Genomic DNA, 20,623 nt, shown 5'->3' with positions numbered 1-20,623 from the left:
TCAACCATATTTTTCAGCAAATAGTCGGGTGAAAAAAAAAATTCGGTGTCCGGTTATTTAAGGATTTTATCGGTCCCTATGATGTATATGGCAAAACATATAATAGTATACTATAAATACGATGGATATTCGTATCATTAATAGCAGCTATTACCGTCGATAACAAGGAATTTGGTAAAAACGTTCTAAAAATAAATCATCAATGAAAAACCTATAGAAATACCGATACAAGCAATAATGTACCGACGTAATTAAAATGTTATTATCATTTAAATCGTTTATACGTCACCGAGTTAGCAAATTGTCCGTGTCGATAAATATTTAATTCAATTCAAGTCTAAAATGGTAAATTTGAGCACCAAAATAAAATTAAAACAAACTTACGCGTAAACACCGACTCTTCCGACGAAACGTAGAGATGTGTCATAAATATTATATATATATATATATATATTTCATGCCATCAGTGAAGGAACTAAGGCTGTGGCCAAGTACACCAGCCCCAAATAAATCTCTCGTTTTGAAATATCATTACTCAACCAAAACGGCCCTTTTCATTATTTTAATAATATTGTCTATGCATACTATGTAAGCTGTTTTATTTTACTTATGAATTAACAATATTCATTTTATTAATTTAGGTGACAATGATCCAGATGATCCAGTCCCATTGACACACTGCAGTCATACGGTTGAAGAATCTGAAAAAGTTCGAGTCAAATACTGTACATGAGCTGTTGGGTATTTACTTACAATATTATTTTAATAATGTATTAATGTTTGTATATGTTGGCTGTTTGTGTTCAGTTCTAGACTGTGTTTATAGACGCATTGTATCTAGTTAAACGTTTAATTTATAACTTATATGTATATCCTTATGATGGATAGAAATAATATTGTAATAGGTAATAATAATTTGTTAGTTTTGTCTATGTGCTATGTTAGGTTTACTATTAATTGTGTTCAGTGTTTGGTGGCAGACCGGTCCAGGCTACTAAGTGCAAAGGCATATATATTTTTACAAAGTTAAATTATATTTTACCGTTTAAGATATATTATTTAAAATATGGTTAGGTTAGGTTTTATGCCACACGAGCAAATATATACATTTTGAACCATGTTGGGTCTATGTTTTGTAGTTGACTTTTTATTATGTATATTAGGTAAATAAATATTGTAATTTTTTGCTTTTGCAGTAACCATTAACCAATAAACCTTTTTACTAATTAGTTTTATTAGGTATACCTAACTGATAATATTTGTGTTGATCAATGTTGTGTCTTTATGTTTGTCGATACTTCATATTATTTAAATGTTGTTATTTACTAAGAAAACAAGTTGTACAATTTTAAACATTAAATGATCAAACCGAGTAAGTATTGTGTACTAAATTTAAATTGTTCATCTTATGCATGAATTCTGAACATTTTAGATCCTGATGATCCTGCTAATTTATTACCGGCATCCCAGTTAGAACGTAAATATAGGGTTGTTCGAGGCCCATTTCAACCCAAACTTAAATCGTATCCACGAACAATGTTTGGAGATAGATTGCGGTGCTTTAATAAATCTTGGTATGAATAATTATTCAATTGGCTTGAGTACAGTGTGAAACTAGATAGAGCTTTTTGTTTTCCCTGTCGGATGTTCACCAATTCTTCAGGAATAAATGCCGGCTATACAGATTCTGCGCATTCAAAAGTTGGATTTAATGATTGAAAACTAGCTACAACTAAATTTAAAGCACACCAAACCTCAAACACACTCATTTAAATACCATAACTTCATTAACAAACTTTTTGCATTTAAATCCAATAGATATAGTTTTAGATGAAGAGAGAGAACTTATACATAGTCAAAAAGAACAGCAAATATTAAAAAATAGACAAATCATGCAACGCTTAATTGATATAACTCCTCTTTGTATTGGTGGACGTTCATTCCGAGGAAAAAATGAGAAGGAAAGTAGTTACGATAAAGGTCTGTTCAAAGATGTTGTTACACTTTTGGCCAAATATGATCCTCTTCTTAAATCTCACTTAGAATTAGGTCCAAAAAACGCGACTTATTGTAGTGATATAATTCAAAACGATCTAATTATATCCAATAAGTCAAGTTTCTAAAAAATCAGTTAAAACTTAAAATTGAAAATAAAAAATATCAATTATTGCTGACGAGACAAGCGATTTCGGACACCACGAACAGCTATCAATAGTTTCAAGGTATTTTGATGATGTACAAAAATGTCCAGTGGAGCAGTTTGTAGGTATGAACAGAACAATGTCAACTGATCCGCAGACTATTTTTAATGCAATAAATGATGTTGTTAACGACTATGGTATAAAATGGGAGATTTTAAATACAACCATATTAAAATATTTACCGAACATTGAACTTGGAAACGATATTATATTTGAAACGTTATAATATTACTATTCGTTTAGTATTTATGAACTATCGTCAGCGAGATTTTAAAAAAAAAATAAAGTAAATTACTGGACAGATGATGATGCCAAAGATAAAGCTTCATAATGTCATAAACGCAACGGGTGCGTAATAATTTATATTCTGCGCGTTTTTATGTTCACTAATGTGCTGTTGTTATCTTAAACAAATTGTTAATTATCTTTACGTTTGTTACCACCAAATAACTAGAACGGACTATTTCCGTGTTAGTATCGTATTCCAACCAAGTGTTCAGCAGTGAGTTATCATTACTTTGGGTTATAAACGATGTATAGAAAAAAATGGTGGCCCTGAGAAGGGCCTTTTTAAGATGTTTTAAAACTTCAAAAGTAAGTATTGTCAGTATTTTACATTGTTTCTACCCGAAATTTTAACGAGGCAGACTTTATCAATAAATCTCGTCTTAATCGTACTTTACCGAAATCATACAATAAATACGGGAAGGTAAAATGGGAATCTGTTTTATCAATGTGCTTCGATGGTGCAGCAACAATGTCGGGAAGTGTAAACGGAGTTCAAGCTAAATTCAAAAAGAAAAATGATAAAGCGTTCTTTGTTCATTGTCTCAATTTGATTTTAGTAGATTCAGTTGGGAGAGAAAATAGAATAACATTTGATTTTTTCGGTAACATTCAGTTGATCTACTCATTTATTGAAGGCAGTTGCACTAGACACGGCGGTATTTTGGAAACAATTGCAAATTCTTTAAACTTAATGTAATTAAAATGATGTTATTTTTATAAATCGTTTATACGTCACCGAGTTAGCAAATTGTCCGTGTCGATAAATATTTAATTCAATTCAAGTCTAAAATGGTAAATTTGAGCAGCAAAATAAAATAAAAACAAACTTACGCGTAAACACGGACTCTTCCGACGAAACGTAGAGCTGTGTCATATGTATCAAGGACCAGACGTTCAGATGTCCGCCGCCGAAGAAACAGCTGCCTTTGTCCCGCTCCGAACTGAAACTTGAAAGTATCGAAATATTTGATGAAAATAACCCGAACGTAACGAAATGTGCGAGTTTAAGTTATATTATTTACTGCTTAACGACTTGTCTTTCTATTCACGTCTCGGTTTATTATTTTTGTTCGATTGAATTATTTGAACGTCAACACAATTGGCGATTGTCACAGGCGATATAAATATAACATTATAATTTGATAATAAATAATATTCATATCGTTAATAACCATTGTGCGGGTCACGAGGAATTTGGTAAAAACATTCTAAAAATAACTCATCAATGAAAAACCTATAGAAATACCGATACGGGCAATAGTATCTCGACGTAATTAAATGTTATTATTAGTCGGTTATAAATAATATTGAATTTGGGAATTCCTTAACAATAATTGTAACCGATGTTTTCATTTTGATCGATTGCAATATAATCAAACTGCAACTGGGTACGTTTCACCCGTCCATAGTCTGAAACGACCAAACACGCGAACGGACTTTATAAAATATTATTTTCTAAATCACGCGTAATACAATCGTACACAGCTTACTGTAAATGTATGAAATATATTTATTGAGAGAAGTGCGAGTCATAAAATTGGTGGTCCTGAAAAGGACCGTTTTAAGGAAGGAAGAGGGGATAGTATTTTACTACCGCACTACTTCTTTTTGGGAGCTGCGGTTTTCTTGATCGGAGTTTTCTTCGATTTGGGTTTGACGGCGGCCGGCTTTTTCGCTTTGGCTGGGGCCTTCTTTGGTGTAGTCGCCTTGGGTTTCGTCGCAGCGGCCTTTTTCGCTTTTTTGGCTGCTGGTTCACCCGCCGCGGGTTTCTTGGCGGCTACGAGCTTCTTCTTCTTCGGTGTTCCGGCGGCTTTGACTTTTTTGACGATGGATTTCTTCTTCTTGGCTACAACGGCCTTTTTCGGCTTGACCTCGGCGACGGGCAACTTGAAGTGTCCCGAAGCGCCGGTTCCCTTGGTCTGGACGACGGTACCGTTGGCGACGGCGGCTTTCAAAAACTTCCTGATGAAAGGCGCCAGCTTGGCGGGATCGACTTTGTAGTTGGCGGCCAAGTATTTCTTGATGGCCGGTAACGACGAACCTTTCTTCTCCTTGAGCTCCTTGATGGCCGACGTGACCATCACGGCGGTGGTCGGGTGCAACGCAACGGTCTTCTTGACTTTAGAAGCCGACAACTTCTTCTTGGCAGGAGACTTCTTCGCGGCCGGCGATGCGGCGACTGGAGCCGGAGTTGTAGCGACGGTGTCTGTCATGTTGATGATGATATTGTTCAAGTAAATATTAAAAACGATGGATGATTCGCCTGTTCACTGCGGTGATACCAAACGGGTTAAAAAATGTGTAAATATATACAGTGCACCGTGCCAACTAGTAAACCAGTGTGATTCGCGTCGTCGTCCGAGCTACGGTTGTACAATCGTTTTTCACAATATCTCAACGGGAAATGGTGGTAAAAATCTGGCTTTGAACTTTTTGGAAAGCTAACTAAATTCTAAACGATCGCCAATGATTATTGCATCGCCACCCAGTACCACGAAACCACCACGAGTCGTTATTTCCACACTTCCGACCGCGTTTTCGTAAACCGTATTTGAAGGTCTGTCGTATGACTGAAACCAGTCGAAAATTGACAAAAATATTTTGGATGAATTCTCCACGAGTTTCCCGAGACCATAGAATTTGCAGATTTCCAATCGACCGATTTTCCGACGAACAGTGGCTGTTCGAATATGAAGGTTTTAGGACTCTGCTACGGCACGGTGTCACCGGCGTTTCTACCTGAAATTTTAACGAGGCAGACTTTATCAATAAATCTCGTCTTCATCGTACTTAACCGAAATCATGTTGAATACACAATTATAATAACACATTGTCAGAGGACTTCGGTCGAAACTCAGTGCAAATTTGCAACAATTTATGTTCATTTGTATGCACTTTTTGTCAGACCTACCGATGGACCGGATAACGTGATGAGACTTTTGAAAACTGATTTGAATACACTAATATATTTACTTGAGATCGATAACAACACATTTTCTCGTTCCTAAACTCCTATCGATTTTGTTTAAATATTTAATATTTTCCAAAATTTTTAAAATTCAAATAAAATAAATAAATAATCTTAAAACGTGTGCTGATCGACCTCAAGACAAGTAATCGTATTAACAACTGCAAATAAGTGTTCAGGAGTCTCATCGCGTTATATCTGGATAGACGAAAAGTAAAAAAAAAAAAGTAAAAAAATGAACGTGAATTGTTTACAGTTCACCTGCGCAACGTCGTGGCCTGTACGTACACGCATTAATTGTTGTCTCCGTCTTACAAGTGATAAAGTACATGAAAAAATTCACGCAATGCCCTCAATTAATATTTTAATTCGAAGTTTCGTTGTAATTAGTTAAAATAAAACCATGGATTATAATTAAGAATTTCCCAAATGAAATTTTATTTATAACCGCATCAATGATTTAACTTATAATGACATTTAATTACGCCGAGATATTATTATTATTCCCCGTCCCGGTATTTCTATAGAAACTAATTTTCTGAATTTTAGTTCTTACAACAATAATTTACATTTTCTACGTTTTTGGACACCCTTTTTGCCAGTATTCTCAATATCATTCTATGAGGTTTTTCATTGGTGAGTTATTTTTAGAATGTTTTTACCAAATTGTTTGTTATCGACGGTAATACCCGCACAACGGCTATTAATAATATGAATATCTATCGTGTTTATAGTACCTATACTATTATACATGGTCATCATGGTTACTCTATCATATTATGGGAACCGATGTTTCTTGCAATATATAACAATTATAATGTATACAATGAAATTCGAAAAAAAAAAACATTCTAAAAATAAATCATTAAACAAAAACCTCGTGGCTTATTCATGGTAGGTTCACGTAACGAATGACGTAGTGAAATAGTAAATCACCACTGGAATTCACAAAAAATAATCAACTGATCACCAAACCAAACCAGGCAGCAATTTATTCGATAATATCATTAGAATAATAGCTTTAGAACTCGATTAAGCAATTAATATTACAACATTATCCTGGGCTGGAAGAAGCAATGATTGACTCGAAAAATATATTTCTTGAAGCTTTTTTTGTAATATTGAATTCAAAGTCCCGCAATAATATCATAACAAGATTACGGTTACCAACGTAACGGTTATTTCTATGTTTTGACTTAGGGTAGTATTTCAATTGTAATCATGGAAAAACGTTCAAAGAACAATATTATGGATAATCTATTATATTCGGAACGTTATTCCGCGTGTTTTCTTAAACAAATTGGGAATTATCATTGTCGCCACCGAATATAACCAACTTGAACGGAATGTTTTCTTTTATTCTAAGGTTTTATAAACGATATACTATGGTCATATGGTGGCCCTGAAAAGGGCCTTTTTAAGATGTTTTTAAACTTCAGAAGCAAGTATTTAACCTCCGAAACCGTACAGAGTACGACCTTGTCGTTTGAGAGCGTACACGACGTCCATGGCGGTGACGGTCTTCCTCTTGGCGTGCTCGGTGTATGTGACTGCGTCACGGATCACGTTTTCCAGGAATACCTTCAGAACTCCGCGGGTCTCTTCGTAGATCAAACCGGAAATACGTTTAACACCGCCTCGGCGAGCCAACCGACGGATAGCGGGCTTGGTGATTCCCTGGATGTTATCACGGAGCACTTTACGATGACGTTTCGCGCCTCCTTTTCCCAGACCTTTTCCTCCTTTGCCTCGTCCTGTCATTTTGAATGTTGGAAATAGTGTTGGACAACTTGCTCGGATGTGAACTGAACGTTGACTGATACTTTTCTTCAGGTCGCAGTCCCTTTTAACCGTTTCTCTCGACACCGAACCACCAATCGGAACCATGACCGGTTATCCCCCCACCCCCGCCGCTAAAATTCTAAACGTTAAACATCGTCCAATGAGGACGACGCATACTGTTCCCATTTACGTATATATACCGGTCGACAGTGTGTTCGAACCACATCAGTCGTCCGACATCCACGTTTTGCACACCAACTCAGAACAATCTAATCCAGCAGCGCAATGGCACGTACCAAGCAGACAGCTCGTAAATCCACCGGCGGAAAGGCGCCCAGGAAACAGTTGGCCACCAAAGCCGCACGTAAGAGCGCACCCGCCACCGGAGGAGTGAAAAAACCACATCGTTACCGTCCGGGAACCGTTGCCCTCCGTGAAATCCGTCGTTATCAGAAGAGCACAGAACTTTTGATCCGCAAATTGCCGTTCCAACGTCTAGTGCGCGAGATCGCCCAGGACTTCAAGACCGACCTGCGTTTCCAGAGCTCCGCCGTCATGGCGTTGCAAGAAGCCAGCGAGGCATACTTGGTAGGTCTGTTCGAAGACACCAATCTTTGCGCGATCCACGCCAAGCGTGTCACCATCATGCCAAAGGACATCCAGTTGGCCCGTCGTATCCGCGGTGAACGTGCTTAACTTGATCATCGTCATTAGTTATCATACCTTAAAAAGGCCCTTTTCAGGGCCACCAAAACGTAATTATAGTCTGGCGATGGGCACGAATAGTGATTGTGAATATTGCGCTAGCGGCAGTATATTATTATTATTGTTGTACAGATTTTACAAAATAGGAGAATGATAAATAAACAACCCAGGCCAAAATTATGAGATGGGGAATCGAATAATTCAACGGTGTGACAATCTCCACGAGACCACGACGTTACATAATACACGACACTACCAGCCGACTATCGTCTGTTTATTTATGGATACTCTTGTCAAGATTTCCCGCGGAGTTTGATAAATAGGTGTACGCCATTTACCATGTAAACATTGAGATTTTTATTACCGATTATCGATCAATAAACAATAATTATCCAGGATTCTCGGTGTTTACATGGCTTCAATTAAGTAAAACACCGATAGTATCTAATTAAAAATTCCGAAAGACCCATGTTGACATTGTAGACGGGTATAATATGGTTAGGTATAACTTTCGTCAGTCGTTCACGTGTTGATGTTAATATTTTCATTACCACGGATCGACAGACAACAACGCATAATAATGGAAACCATACAAAGGGGTTATTTTTAGAATGTTTTTACAAATGTCTTGTTATCGACGGTAATACCCGCATCACGGTATTTACAATACAGTTAAGTACTAATCGCGATACTTTATCGCGTCGTCATTTCCCAAATAACCGAAAACAGATACCTATTAGAATATTTTTAGAACAACATACTTTAGAATATATTTTGTATTTCATTGTTTAATTGTCAATCATCTGATTACCTCGATAATTCGTGCTATATTCATTTCCGGGTTTATTTGATTGACGTCTTGTCAAATTATACAACATAACTAGCTTATTTTTAATGTCACAATCAGACCAAAAGTGAACAATCGTCATTGTGAGGCTTTAAAATATTTTGGTCTACTTACAGTTAACACCGGGCGATTCTTTTATCAAACAACAACCAATATTTCATAAAGTGTAAATATTTTTTTACATCGTTTCAAATCGCTTATAAAACAACGTTTTTATTAAAAAATTGTATTTTTTATCCTTATAATTTTTTAAGTTTTTCACTTTTTTGTATGACAACATAGGGTTTTAATTTTATATTCCAAAGCAGAGTATTTTACTTGGTATTTCGATACATGAAAATCGAATTTGGGACGAGTAGTTTATGAGTTATAAGTATTTAAAGTTTAGATGAGCGGAGTGGAGTGGTACGGGGTTACCCCGCGAAATGTTTGTCCACTTCTATGTGTCGAAATACTAAGAAAAATATTCTGCTTTGGAATATAAAATTAAAAAACACTATGTTGTATAAAAAAAGTAAAAAACTTAAAAAATTATAAGGATAAAAAATATAATTTTTTAATAAAAACGGTTGTTTTGTAAGCCGCCAGTGGTCAGCGTAGCCGTATTTGAGTAAAATCAGCGTTTAATTCTAAACATTCGTTTGACGACGAGCCAGCTTATGTTGACGGTGTACCCATAGTAATTCGATGGGATAATTTTTTAATACGATTTTTAAGGTTTAAGGCCACCCACAAGTGACGGCTTCTTCCTCGAAATATGAAGGAAATGGAATTAAGGCCCTTCAGAATCGTTATCCAAGTATATTTAATGTAAAATCGTGCCCGATCTCGATTGAAAAATTTCAAGGCATTCGCTTAAAAATCTGAAAGCAACGACAGCTACACGTGTAGTACTAACACAATCTAGTGTATCTGCTGGAAAAAAATTCGGACGGACCGTTTGTTTTAATTTTGGTGGCCCTGAAAAGGGCCGTTTTAAACTGTGTTTGTAGGGTAAGGTAGCAAAGTTAGGCCTTCTTCTCGGTCTTCTTGGGCAAGAGCACGGCTTGGATGTTGGGCAACACACCGCCTTGAGCGATGGTTACTCCGGACAACAATTTGTTCAACTCCTCGTCGTTCCTGATGGCCAATTGCAAATGTCTGGGGATGATACGAGACTTCTTGTTGTCACGGGCGGCGTTACCGGCCAACTCCAAAACTTCAGCTGCCAAGTACTCCATGACGGCGGCCAGGTATACCGGTGCTCCGGCTCCGACACGTTCGGCGTAGTTTCCTTTTCTCAACAGACGATGGATACGACCGACCGGGAACTGGAGTCCGGCGCGGGACGACCTGGTCTTGGATTTGCCTCCCTTCGATTTTCCTGCTTTGCCGCGTCCGCTCATGATTGTAATTGTGCTTGGAATGGTTCAGATTCGATACTAAATGAGACTGATGTGCGATTCGCCTGAAATTTTCGTATATATAGTAAAATTGTGGATAGCAATTCTGTGATTGGACAGAGATAACAACACTACGATACTACGTCACACCGTTCGGTTGACTTTCATTACCAAACGTTGTGGTTTTCGTTCGACATAACCGTGAAACGTACTCGTAGAGAAACTTCTATTTTCCGTTGTTATGGACAAATCGACGATTCTATTTATATCGTCATCACTGTGGGTTTTTACACCAATAAACGAACGGCATGTCGCTTGGGTTTGGTAATATATACCCCCAGTGATGTACTGCCAAATCATCACTCAGTACACAACGTTTCAGTCGTCAACAAGTTTTCTATTTACAACTATTCGAAATGGCTCCAGGAGGAAAATCGGCGGGCAAAGCAATGAAGAAGTCGTCCGGCAAGGCACAAAAGAACATCGCCAAGTCCGACAAGAAGCGCAAGCCCAAGAGGAAAGAATCGTACGCAATCTACATCTACAAAGTGTTGAAACAAGTACATCCCGACACCGGAGTCTCGTCCAAAGCCATGAGCATCATGAACAGCTTCGTCAACGACCTGTTCGAGCGCATCGCCGCCGAATCCAGTCGTCTGGCCCACTACAACAAACGTTCGACCATTACCAGCCGGGAAATCCAAACTGCCGTCCGACTCTTGTTGCCCGGTGAATTGGCCAAGCACGCCGTCAGTGAAGGAACCAAGGCTGTGACCAAGTACACCAGCTCCAAATAAGTCTCCCGTTTTGTGAAATATCATTACTCAACTAAAACGGCCCTTTTCAGGGCCACCAATCGCTATAAAATTTCTGTTCTCTAACAACCATTATTTTTGAACTAAAACTATCGCACGTAGAATATTTTGAACATTTGCAGTGTGTACAGAGCGGGGAGCACTGCGTGATTATCGGGATAATTAAAAAAGAAAACAACGAAAAAAAAATGCCGTCCGGTTACGTGAGAAATTTACTAAAACATCGAGTTCTTCTTTGATAGAATGATATAATATCGTGTGTATTATTATAAATGCGATGGATATTAATAGACGTTGTGCGGGTTTTACCGTCGAAAACACGAGATTCGGCAAAAACATGCTAAAAATAACCAATCTTATGGGCACGGCAAATTTCATTATTATTATTTAACTGTCGGTCGATCCGTGGTAATGAAAAAATTAACGTTAATATATATTTGAGCGACTGTGAGTAATAGCTATACCTAACCAGACTGTAATGTCAACATGGGTCTTTCGGGTTTTTAATTAGGTACAATCGGTATCTTACGTAATTGAAGCCATATAAACACCGAGAATCCTGGATAATTATTGTTTATTTATCGACTATCAGTAATAAAAATATATTTATAACAATGTCAATGTTTACTCGGTAAATGGCGTACCTATTCATCAAACTTCCCCAGAACGCGGGACAAAAGTATCTATAAATAAACAGACGATAATCGGCTGCTAGTGTCGTGTATAATTATAATGTATGTTTTATACGTCGTGGTCTCGTGGATATTGTTGCACTGTTGAATTATTCGATTCCCGACAGTTATCCAAATTAAATAATATAGTCCATCCAAATAACAAAAATGACCATCCGCCAAATTCTGGTTCAAGTGCCACGGTTGTACCAAAAGTACGACAACGGCATTGTAATATTTTTAACATTAAAAAAAGGGTTTTTTTTAATTTTTATTATAACATTATCATAATATCCCAGGTGGCAAGATGACATTTTATTTTATTTATGATAAAAAAATTATATTTTTATTTATATTTTCCACACATCTTACAATATTATTATTAAAATATTTTTACTCTTTTTGAGCTATTTATAGGTACAAGTAAATTTCGAATTTTATTAGATTTTTTTTTTAACCTCAAAACCTATAGATAATAGGTGTAGCTAAATAACACAAAATTACAACGTGCAAAATTTACAATTTCACAAAACGTATCATTGAAATATGTAGTAATATTTTACTGGTGACATATACATTGGTGACACTGATAAGGGCTCAAGAAAAATTGGTTGTTATTGAATAATAAACTCGAATGAAATTTTAAAATACATGACGTAGGTAATGCGTGAAGTTCTGAACATCAGCTGAGTGTCGTCAAACGCTGATTCAACCATATTTTTCAGCAAATAGTCGGGTGAAAAAAAAAATTCGGTGTCCGGTTATTTAAGGATTTTATCGGTCCCTATGATGTATATGGCAAAACATATAATAGTATACTATAAATACGATGGATATTCGTATCATTAATAGCAGCTATTACCGTCGATAACAAGGAATTTGGTAAAAACGTTCTAAAAATAAATCATCAATGAAAAACCTATAGAAATACCGATACAAGCAATAATGTACCGACGTAATTAAAATGTTATTATCATTTAAATCGTTTATACGTCACCGAGTTAGCAAATTGTCCGTGTCGATAAATATTTAATTCAATTCAAGTCTAAAATGGTAAATTTGAGCACCAAAATAAAATTAAAACAAACTTACGCGTAAACACCGACTCTTCCGACGAAACGTAGAGATGTGTCATAAATATTATATATATATATATATATATTTCATGCCATCAGTGAAGGAACTAAGGCTGTGGCCAAGTACACCAGCCCCAAATAAATCTCTCGTTTTGAAATATCATTACTCAACCAAAACGGCCCTTTTCATTATTTTAATAATATTGTCTATGCATACTATGTAAGCTGTTTTATTTTACTTATGAATTAACAATATTCATTTTATTAATTTAGGTGACAATGATCCAGATGATCCAGTCCCATTGACACACTGCAGTCATACGGTTGAAGAATCTGAAAAAGTTCGAGTCAAATACTGTACATGAGCTGTTGGGTATTTACTTACAATATTATTTTAATAATGTATTAATGTTTGTATATGTTGGCTGTTTGTGTTCAGTTCTAGACTGTGTTTATAGACGCATTGTATCTAGTTAAACGTTTAATTTATAACTTATATGTATATCCTTATGATGGATAGAAATAATATTGTAATAGGTAATAATAATTTGTTAGTTTTGTCTATGTGCTATGTTAGGTTTACTATTAATTGTGTTCAGTGTTTGGTGGCAGACCGGTCCAGGCTACTAAGTGCAAAGGCATATATATTTTTACAAAGTTAAATTATATTTTACCGTTTAAGATATATTATTTAAAATATGGTTAGGTTAGGTTTTATGCCACACGAGCAAATATATACATTTTGAACCATGTTGGGTCTATGTTTTGTAGTTGACTTTTTATTATGTATATTAGGTAAATAAATATTGTAATTTTTTGCTTTTGCAGTAACCATTAACCAATAAACCTTTTTACTAATTAGTTTTATTAGGTATACCTAACTGATAATATTTGTGTTGATCAATGTTGTGTCTTTATGTTTGTCGATACTTCATATTATTTAAATGTTGTTATTTACTAAGAAAACAAGTTGTACAATTTTAAACATTAAATGATCAAACCGAGTAAGTATTGTGTACTAAATTTAAATTGTTCATCTTATGCATGAATTCTGAACATTTTAGATCCTGATGATCCTGCTAATTTATTACCGGCATCCCAGTTAGAACGTAAATATAGGGTTGTTCGAGGCCCATTTCAACCCAAACTTAAATCGTATCCACGAACAATGTTTGGAGATAGATTGCGGTGCTTTAATAAATCTTGGTATGAATAATTATTCAATTGGCTTGAGTACAGTGTGAAACTAGATAGAGCTTTTTGTTTTCCCTGTCGGATGTTCACCAATTCTTCAGGAATAAATGCCGGCTATACAGATTCTGCGCATTCAAAAGTTGGATTTAATGATTGAAAACTAGCTACAACTAAATTTAAAGCACACCAAACCTCAAACACACTCATTTAAATACCATAACTTCATTAACAAACTTTTTGCATTTAAATCCAATAGATATAGTTTTAGATGAAGAGAGAGAACTTATACATAGTCAAAAAGAACAGCAAATATTAAAAAATAGACAAATCATGCAACGCTTAATTGATATAACTCCTCTTTGTATTGGTGGACGTTCATTCCGAGGAAAAAATGAGAAGGAAAGTAGTTACGATAAAGGTCTGTTCAAAGATGTTGTTACACTTTTGGCCAAATATGATCCTCTTCTTAAATCTCACTTAGAATTAGGTCCAAAAAACGCGACTTATTGTAGTGATATAATTCAAAACGATCTAATTATATCCAATAAGTCAAGTTTCTAAAAAATCAGTTAAAACTTAAAATTGAAAATAAAAAATATCAATTATTGCTGACGAGACAAGCGATTTCGGACACCACGAACAGCTATCAATAGTTTCAAGGTATTTTGATGATGTACAAAAATGTCCAGTGGAGCAGTTTGTAGGTATGAACAGAACAATGTCAACTGATCCGCAGACTATTTTTAATGCAATAAATGATGTTGTTAACGACTATGGTATAAAATGGGAGATTTTAAATACAACCATATTAAAATATTTACCGAACATTGAACTTGGAAACGATATTATATTTGAAACGTTATAATATTACTATTCGTTTAGTATTTATGAACTATCGTCAGCGAGATTTTAAAAAAAAAATAAAGTAAATTACTGGACAGATGATGATGCCAAAGATAAAGCTTCATAATGTCATAAACGCAACGGGTGCGTAATAATTTATATTCTGCGCGTTTTTATGTTCACTAATGTGCTGTTGTTATCTTAAACAAATTGTTAATTATCTTTACGTTTGTTACCACCAAATAACTAGAACGGACTATTTCCGTGTTAGTATCGTATTCCAACCAAGTGTTCAGCAGTGAGTTATCATTACTTTGGGTTATAAACGATGTATAGAAAAAAATGGTGGCCCTGAGAAGGGCCTTTTTAAGATGTTTTAAAACTTCAAAAGTAAGTATTGTCAGTATTTTACATTGTTTCTACCCGAAATTTTAACGAGGCAGACTTTATCAATAAATCTCGTCTTAATCGTACTTTACCGAAATCATACAATAAATACGGGAAGGTAAAATGGGAATCTGTTTTATCAATGTGCTTCGATGGTGCAGCAACAATGTCGGGAAGTGTAAACGGAGTTCAAGCTAAATTCAAAAAGAAAAATGATAAAGCGTTCTTTGTTCATTGTCTCAATTTGATTTTAGTAGATTCAGTTGGGAGAGAAAATAGAATAACATTTGATTTTTTCGGTAACATTCAGTTGATCTACTCATTTATTGAAGGCAGTTGCACTAGACACGGCGGTATTTTGGAAACAATTGCAAATTCTTTAAACTTAATGTAATTAAAATGATGTTATTTTTATAAATCGTTTATACGTCACCGAGTTAGCAAATTGTCCGTGTCGATAAATATTTAATTCAATTCAAGTCTAAAATGGTAAATTTGAGCAGCAAAATAAAATAAAAACAAACTTACGCGTAAACACGGACTCTTCCGACGAAACGTAGAGCTGTGTCATATGTATCAAGGACCAGACGTTCAGATGTCCGCCGCCGAAGAAACAGCTGCCTTTGTCCCGCTCCGAACTGAAACTTGAAAGTATCGAAATATTTGATGAAAATAACCCGAACGTAACGAAATGTGCGAGTTTAAGTTATATTATTTACTGCTTAACGACTTGTCTTTCTATTCACGTCTCGGTTTATTATTTTTGTTCGATTGAATTATTTGAACGTCAACACAATTGGCGATTGTCACAGGCGATATAAATATAACATTATAATTTGATAATAAATAATATTCATATCGTTAATAACCATTGTGCGGGTCACGAGGAATTTGGTAAAAACATTCTAAAAATAACTCATCAATGAAAAACCTATAGAAATACCGATACGGGCAATAGTATCTCGACGTAATTAAATGTTATTATTAGTCGGTTATAAATAATATTGAATTTGGGAATTCCTTAACAATAATTGTAACCGATGTTTTCATTTTGATCGATTGCAATATAATCAAACTGCAACTGGGTACGTTTCACCCGTCCATAGTCTGAAACGACCAAACACGCGAACGGACTTTATAAAATATTATTTTCTAAATCACGCGTAATACAATCGTACACAGCTTACTGTAAATGTATGAAATATATTTATTGAGAGAAGTGCGAGTCATAAAATTGGTGGTCCTGAAAAGGACCGTTTTAAGGAAGGAAGAGGGGATAGTATTTTACTACCGCACTACTTCTTTTTGGGAGCTGCGGTTTTCTTGATCGGAGTTTTCTTCGATTTGGGTTTGACGGCGGCCGGCTTTTTCGCTTTGGCTGGGGCCTTCTTTGGTGTAGTCGCCTTGGGTTTCGTCGCAGCGGCCTTTTTCGCTTTTTTGGCTGCTGGTTCACCCGCCGCGGGTTTCTTGGCGGCTACGAGCTTCTTCTTCTTCGGTGTTCCGGCGGCTTTGACTTTTTTGACGATGGATTTCTTCTTCTTGGCTACAACGGCCTTTTTCGGCTTGACCTCGGCGACGGGCAACTTGAAGTGTCCCGAAGCGCCGGTTCCCTTGGTCTGGACGACGGTACCGTTGGCGACGGCGGCTTTCAAAAACTTCCTGATGAAAGGCGCCAGCTTGGCGGGATCGACTTTGTAGTTGGCGGCCAAGTATTTCTTGATGGCCGGTAACGACGAACCTTTCTTCTCCTTGAGCTCCTTGATGGCCGACGTGACCATCACGGCGGTGGTCGGGTGCAACGCAACGGTCTTCTTGACTTTAGAAGCCGACAACTTCTTCTTGGCAGGAGACTTCTTCGCGGCCGGCGATGCGGCGACTGGAGCCGGAGTTGTAGCGACGGTGTCTGTCATGTTGATGATGATATTGTTCAAGTAAATATTAAAAACGATGGATGATTCGCCTGTTCACTGCGGTGATACCAAACGGGTTAAAAAATGTGTAAATATATACAGTGCACCGTGCCAACTAGTAAACCAGTGTGATTCGCGTCGTCGTCCGAGCTACGGTTGTACAATCGTTTTTCACAATATCTCAACGGGAAATGGTGGTAAAAATCTGGCTTTGAACTTTTTGGAAAGCTAACTAAATTCTAAACGATCGCCAATGATTATTGCATCGCCACCCAGTACCACGAAACCACCACGAGTCGTTATTTCCACACTTCCGACCGCGTTTTCGTAAACCGTATTTGAAGGTCTGTCGTATGACTGAAACCAGTCGAAAATTGACAAAAATATTTTGGATGAATTCTCCACGAGTTTCCCGAGACCATAGAATTTGCAGATTTCCAATCGACCGATTTTCCGACGAACAGTGGCTGTTCGAATATGAAGGTTTTAGGACTCTGCTACGGCACGGTGTCACCGGCGTTTCTACCTGAAATTTTAACGAGGCAGACTTTATCAATAAATCTCGTCTTCATCGTACTTAACCGAAATCATGTTGAATACACAATTATAATAACACATTGTCAGAGGACTTCGGTCGAAACTCAGTGCAAATTTGCAACAATTTATGTTCATTTGTATGCACTTTTTGTCAGACCTACCGATGGACCGGATAACGTGATGAGACTTTTGAAAACTGATTTGAATACACTAATATATTTACTTGAGATCGATAACAACACATTTTCTCGTTCCTAAACTCCTATCGATTTTGTTTAAATATTTAATATTTTCCAAAATTTTTAAAATTCAAATAAAATAAATAAATAATCTTAAAACGTGTGCTGATCGACCTCAAGACAAGTAATCGTATTAACAACTGCAAATAAGTGTTCAGGAGTCTCATCGCGTTATATCTGGATAGACGAAAAGTAAAAAAAAAAAAGTAAAAAAATGAACGTGAATTGTTTACAGTTCACCTGCGCAACGTCGTGGCCTGTACGTACACGCATTAATTGTTGTCTCCGTCTTACAAGTGATAAAGTACATGAAAAAATTCACGCAATGCCCTCAATTAATATTTTAATTCGAAGTTTCGTTGTAATTAGTTAAAATAAAACCATGGATTATAATTAAGAATTTCCCAAATGAAATTTTATTTATAACCGCATCAATGATTTAACTTATAATGACATTTAATTACGCCGAGATATTATTATTATTCCCCGTCCCGGTATTTCTATAGAAACTAATTTTCTGAATTTTAGTTCTTACAACAATAATTTACATTTTCTACGTTTTTGGACACCCTTTTTGCCAGTATTCTCAATATCATTCTATGAGGTTTTTCATTGGTGAGTTATTTTTAGAATGTTTTTACCAAATTGTTTGTTATCGACGGTAATACCCGCACAACGGCTATTAATAATATGAATATCTATCGTGTTTATAGTACCTATACTATTATACATGGTCATCATGGTTACTCTATCATATTATGGGAACCGATGTTTCTTGCAATATATAACAATTATAATGTATACAATGAAATTCGAAAAAAAAAAACATTCTAAAAATAAATCATTAAACAAAAACCTCGTGGCTTATTCATGGTAGGTTCACGTAACGAATGACGTAGTGAAATAGTAAATCACCACTGGAATTCACAAAAAATAATCAACTGATCACCAAACCAAACCAGGCAGCAATTTATTCGATAATATCATTAGAATAATAGCTTTAGAACTCGATTAAGCAATTAATATTACAACATTATCCTGGGCTGGAAGAAGCAATGATTGACTCGAAAAATATATTTCTTGAAGCTTTTTTTGTAATATTGAATTCAAAGTCCCGCAATAATATCATAACAAGATTACGGTTACCAACGTAACGGTTATTTCTATGTTTTGACTTAGGGTAGTATTTCAATTGTAATCATGGAAAAACGTTCAAAGAACAATATTATGGATAATCTATTATATTCGGAACGTTATTCCGCGTGTTTTCTTAAACAAATTGGGAATTATCATTGTCGCCACCGAATATAACCAACTTGAACGGAATGTTTTCTTTTATTCTAAGGTTTTATAAACGATATACTATGGTCATATGGTGGCCCTGAAAAGGGCCTTTTTAAGATGTTTTTAAACTTCAGAAGCAAGTATTTAACCTCCGAAACCGTACAGAGTACGACCTTGTCGTTTGAGAGCGTACACGACGTCCATGGCGGTGACGGTCTTCCTCTTGGCGTGCTCGGTGTATGTGACTGCGTCACGGATCACGTTTTCCAGGAATACCTTCAGAACTCCGCGGGTCTCTTCGTAGATCAAACCGGAAATACGTTTAACACCGCCTCGGCGAGCCAACCGACGGATAGCGGGCTTGGTGATTCCCTGGATGTTATCACGGAGCACTTTACGATGACGTTTCGCGCCTCCTTTTCCCAGACCTTTTCCTCCTTTGCCTCGTCCTGTCATTTTGAATGTTGGAAATAGTGTTGGACAACTTGCTCGGATGTGAACTGAACGTTGACTGATACTTTTCTTCAGGTCGCAGTCCCTTTTAACCGTTTCTCTCGACACCGAACCACCAATCGGAACCATGACCGGTTATCCCCCCACCCCCGCCGCTAAAATTCTAAACGTTAAACATCGTCCAATGAGGACGACGCATACTGTTCCCATTTACGTATATATACCGGTCGACAGTGTGTTCGAACCACATCAGTCGTCCGACATCCACGTTTTGCACACCAACTCAGAACAATCTAATCCAGCAGCGCAATGGCACGTACCAAGCAGACAGCTCGTAAATCCACCGGCGGAAAGGCGCCCAGGAAACAGTTGGCCACCAAAGCCGCACGTAAGAGCGCACCCGCCACCGGAGGAGTGAAAAAACCACATCGTTACCGTCCGGGAACCGTTGCCCTCCGTGAAATCCGTCGTTATCAGAAGAGCACAGAACTTTTGATCCGCAAATTGCCGTTCCAACGTCTAGTGCGCGAGATCGCCCAGGACTTCAAGACCGACCTGCGTTTCCAGAGCTCCGCCGTCATGGCGTTGCAAGAAGCCAGCGAGGCATACTTGGTAGGTCTGTTCGAAGACACCAATCTTTGCGCGATCCACGCCAAGCGTGTCACCATCATGCCAAAGGACATCCAGTTGGCCCGTCGTATCCGCGGTGAACGTGCTTAACTTGATCATCGTCATTAGTTATCATACCTTAAAAAGGCCCTTTTCAGGGCCACCAAAACGTAATTATAGTCTGGCGATGGGCACGAATAGTGATTGTGAATATTGCGCTAGCGGCAGTATATTATTATTATTGTTGTACAGATTTTACAAAATAGGAGAATGATAAATAAACAACCCAGGCCAAAATTATGAGATGGGGAATCGAATAATTCAACGGTGTGACAATCTCCACGAGACCACGACGTTACATAATACACGACACTACCAGCCGACTATCGTCTGTTTATTTATGGATACTCTTGTCAAGATTTCCCGCGGAGT

The 20,623-nt window shown here is 36.8% G+C and overlaps 4 protein-coding genes across 6 annotated transcripts; all 4 read right to left on the bottom strand.

The window, feature by feature from the left end:
- Positions 1–582: 582 nt before the first annotated feature.
- LOC132940362 (histone H1A, sperm-like) lies at positions 583–4,784 on the bottom strand. Of its 2 annotated transcripts, XM_061007911.1 has the most exons (3): positions 3,512–4,784; positions 3,321–3,436; positions 583–701 (listed from the first exon to the last, which is right to left on the bottom strand). In XM_061007911.1, exon 1 carries the CDS (start codon positions 4,700–4,702, stop codon positions 4,088–4,090), a length of 615 nt encoding a protein of 204 aa, XP_060863894.1. In that variant the 5' UTR covers positions 4,703–4,784; the 3' UTR covers positions 583–701; positions 3,321–3,436; positions 3,512–4,087. The 2 variants fall into 2 exon arrangements, with proteins under 2 accessions (XP_060863894.1, XP_060863893.1); XM_061007910.1 differs by having other exon boundaries at positions 3,321–4,784.
- Positions 4,785–4,919: 135 nt separating this feature from the next.
- Positions 4,920–7,344, bottom strand: LOC132940371 (histone H4-like). Its single transcript, XM_061007924.1, has one exon. It carries the CDS (start codon positions 7,342–7,344, stop codon positions 6,907–6,909), a length of 438 nt encoding a protein of 145 aa, XP_060863907.1. The 3' UTR covers positions 4,920–6,906.
- Positions 7,345–9,752: 2,408 nt separating this feature from the next.
- Positions 9,753–10,505, bottom strand: LOC132940380 (histone H2A-like). The gene has a single exon (XM_061007934.1). It carries the CDS (start codon positions 10,174–10,176, stop codon positions 9,799–9,801), a length of 378 nt encoding a protein of 125 aa, XP_060863917.1. The 5' UTR covers positions 10,177–10,505; the 3' UTR covers positions 9,753–9,798.
- Positions 10,506–12,949: 2,444 nt separating this feature from the next.
- On the bottom strand, positions 12,950–17,151 carry LOC132940363 (histone H1A, sperm-like). 2 transcript variants are annotated; one of them, XM_061007913.1, is made up of 3 exons: positions 15,879–17,151; positions 15,688–15,803; positions 12,950–13,068 (listed from the first exon to the last, which is right to left on the bottom strand). In XM_061007913.1, exon 1 carries the CDS (start codon positions 17,067–17,069, stop codon positions 16,455–16,457), a length of 615 nt encoding a protein of 204 aa, XP_060863896.1. In that variant the 5' UTR covers positions 17,070–17,151; the 3' UTR covers positions 12,950–13,068; positions 15,688–15,803; positions 15,879–16,454. The 2 variants fall into 2 exon arrangements, with proteins under 2 accessions (XP_060863896.1, XP_060863895.1); XM_061007912.1 differs by having other exon boundaries at positions 15,688–17,151.
- Positions 17,152–20,623: the final 3,472 nt, after the last annotated feature.

This window comes from Metopolophium dirhodum, chromosome 3 (genome assembly GCF_019925205.1).
Source record: "Metopolophium dirhodum isolate CAU chromosome 3, ASM1992520v1, whole genome shotgun sequence".
Classification (NCBI taxonomy): Eukaryota; Metazoa; Arthropoda; class Insecta; order Hemiptera; family Aphididae; genus Metopolophium; species Metopolophium dirhodum.
This window is presented reverse-complemented; position numbering and strand designations above follow the sequence as displayed.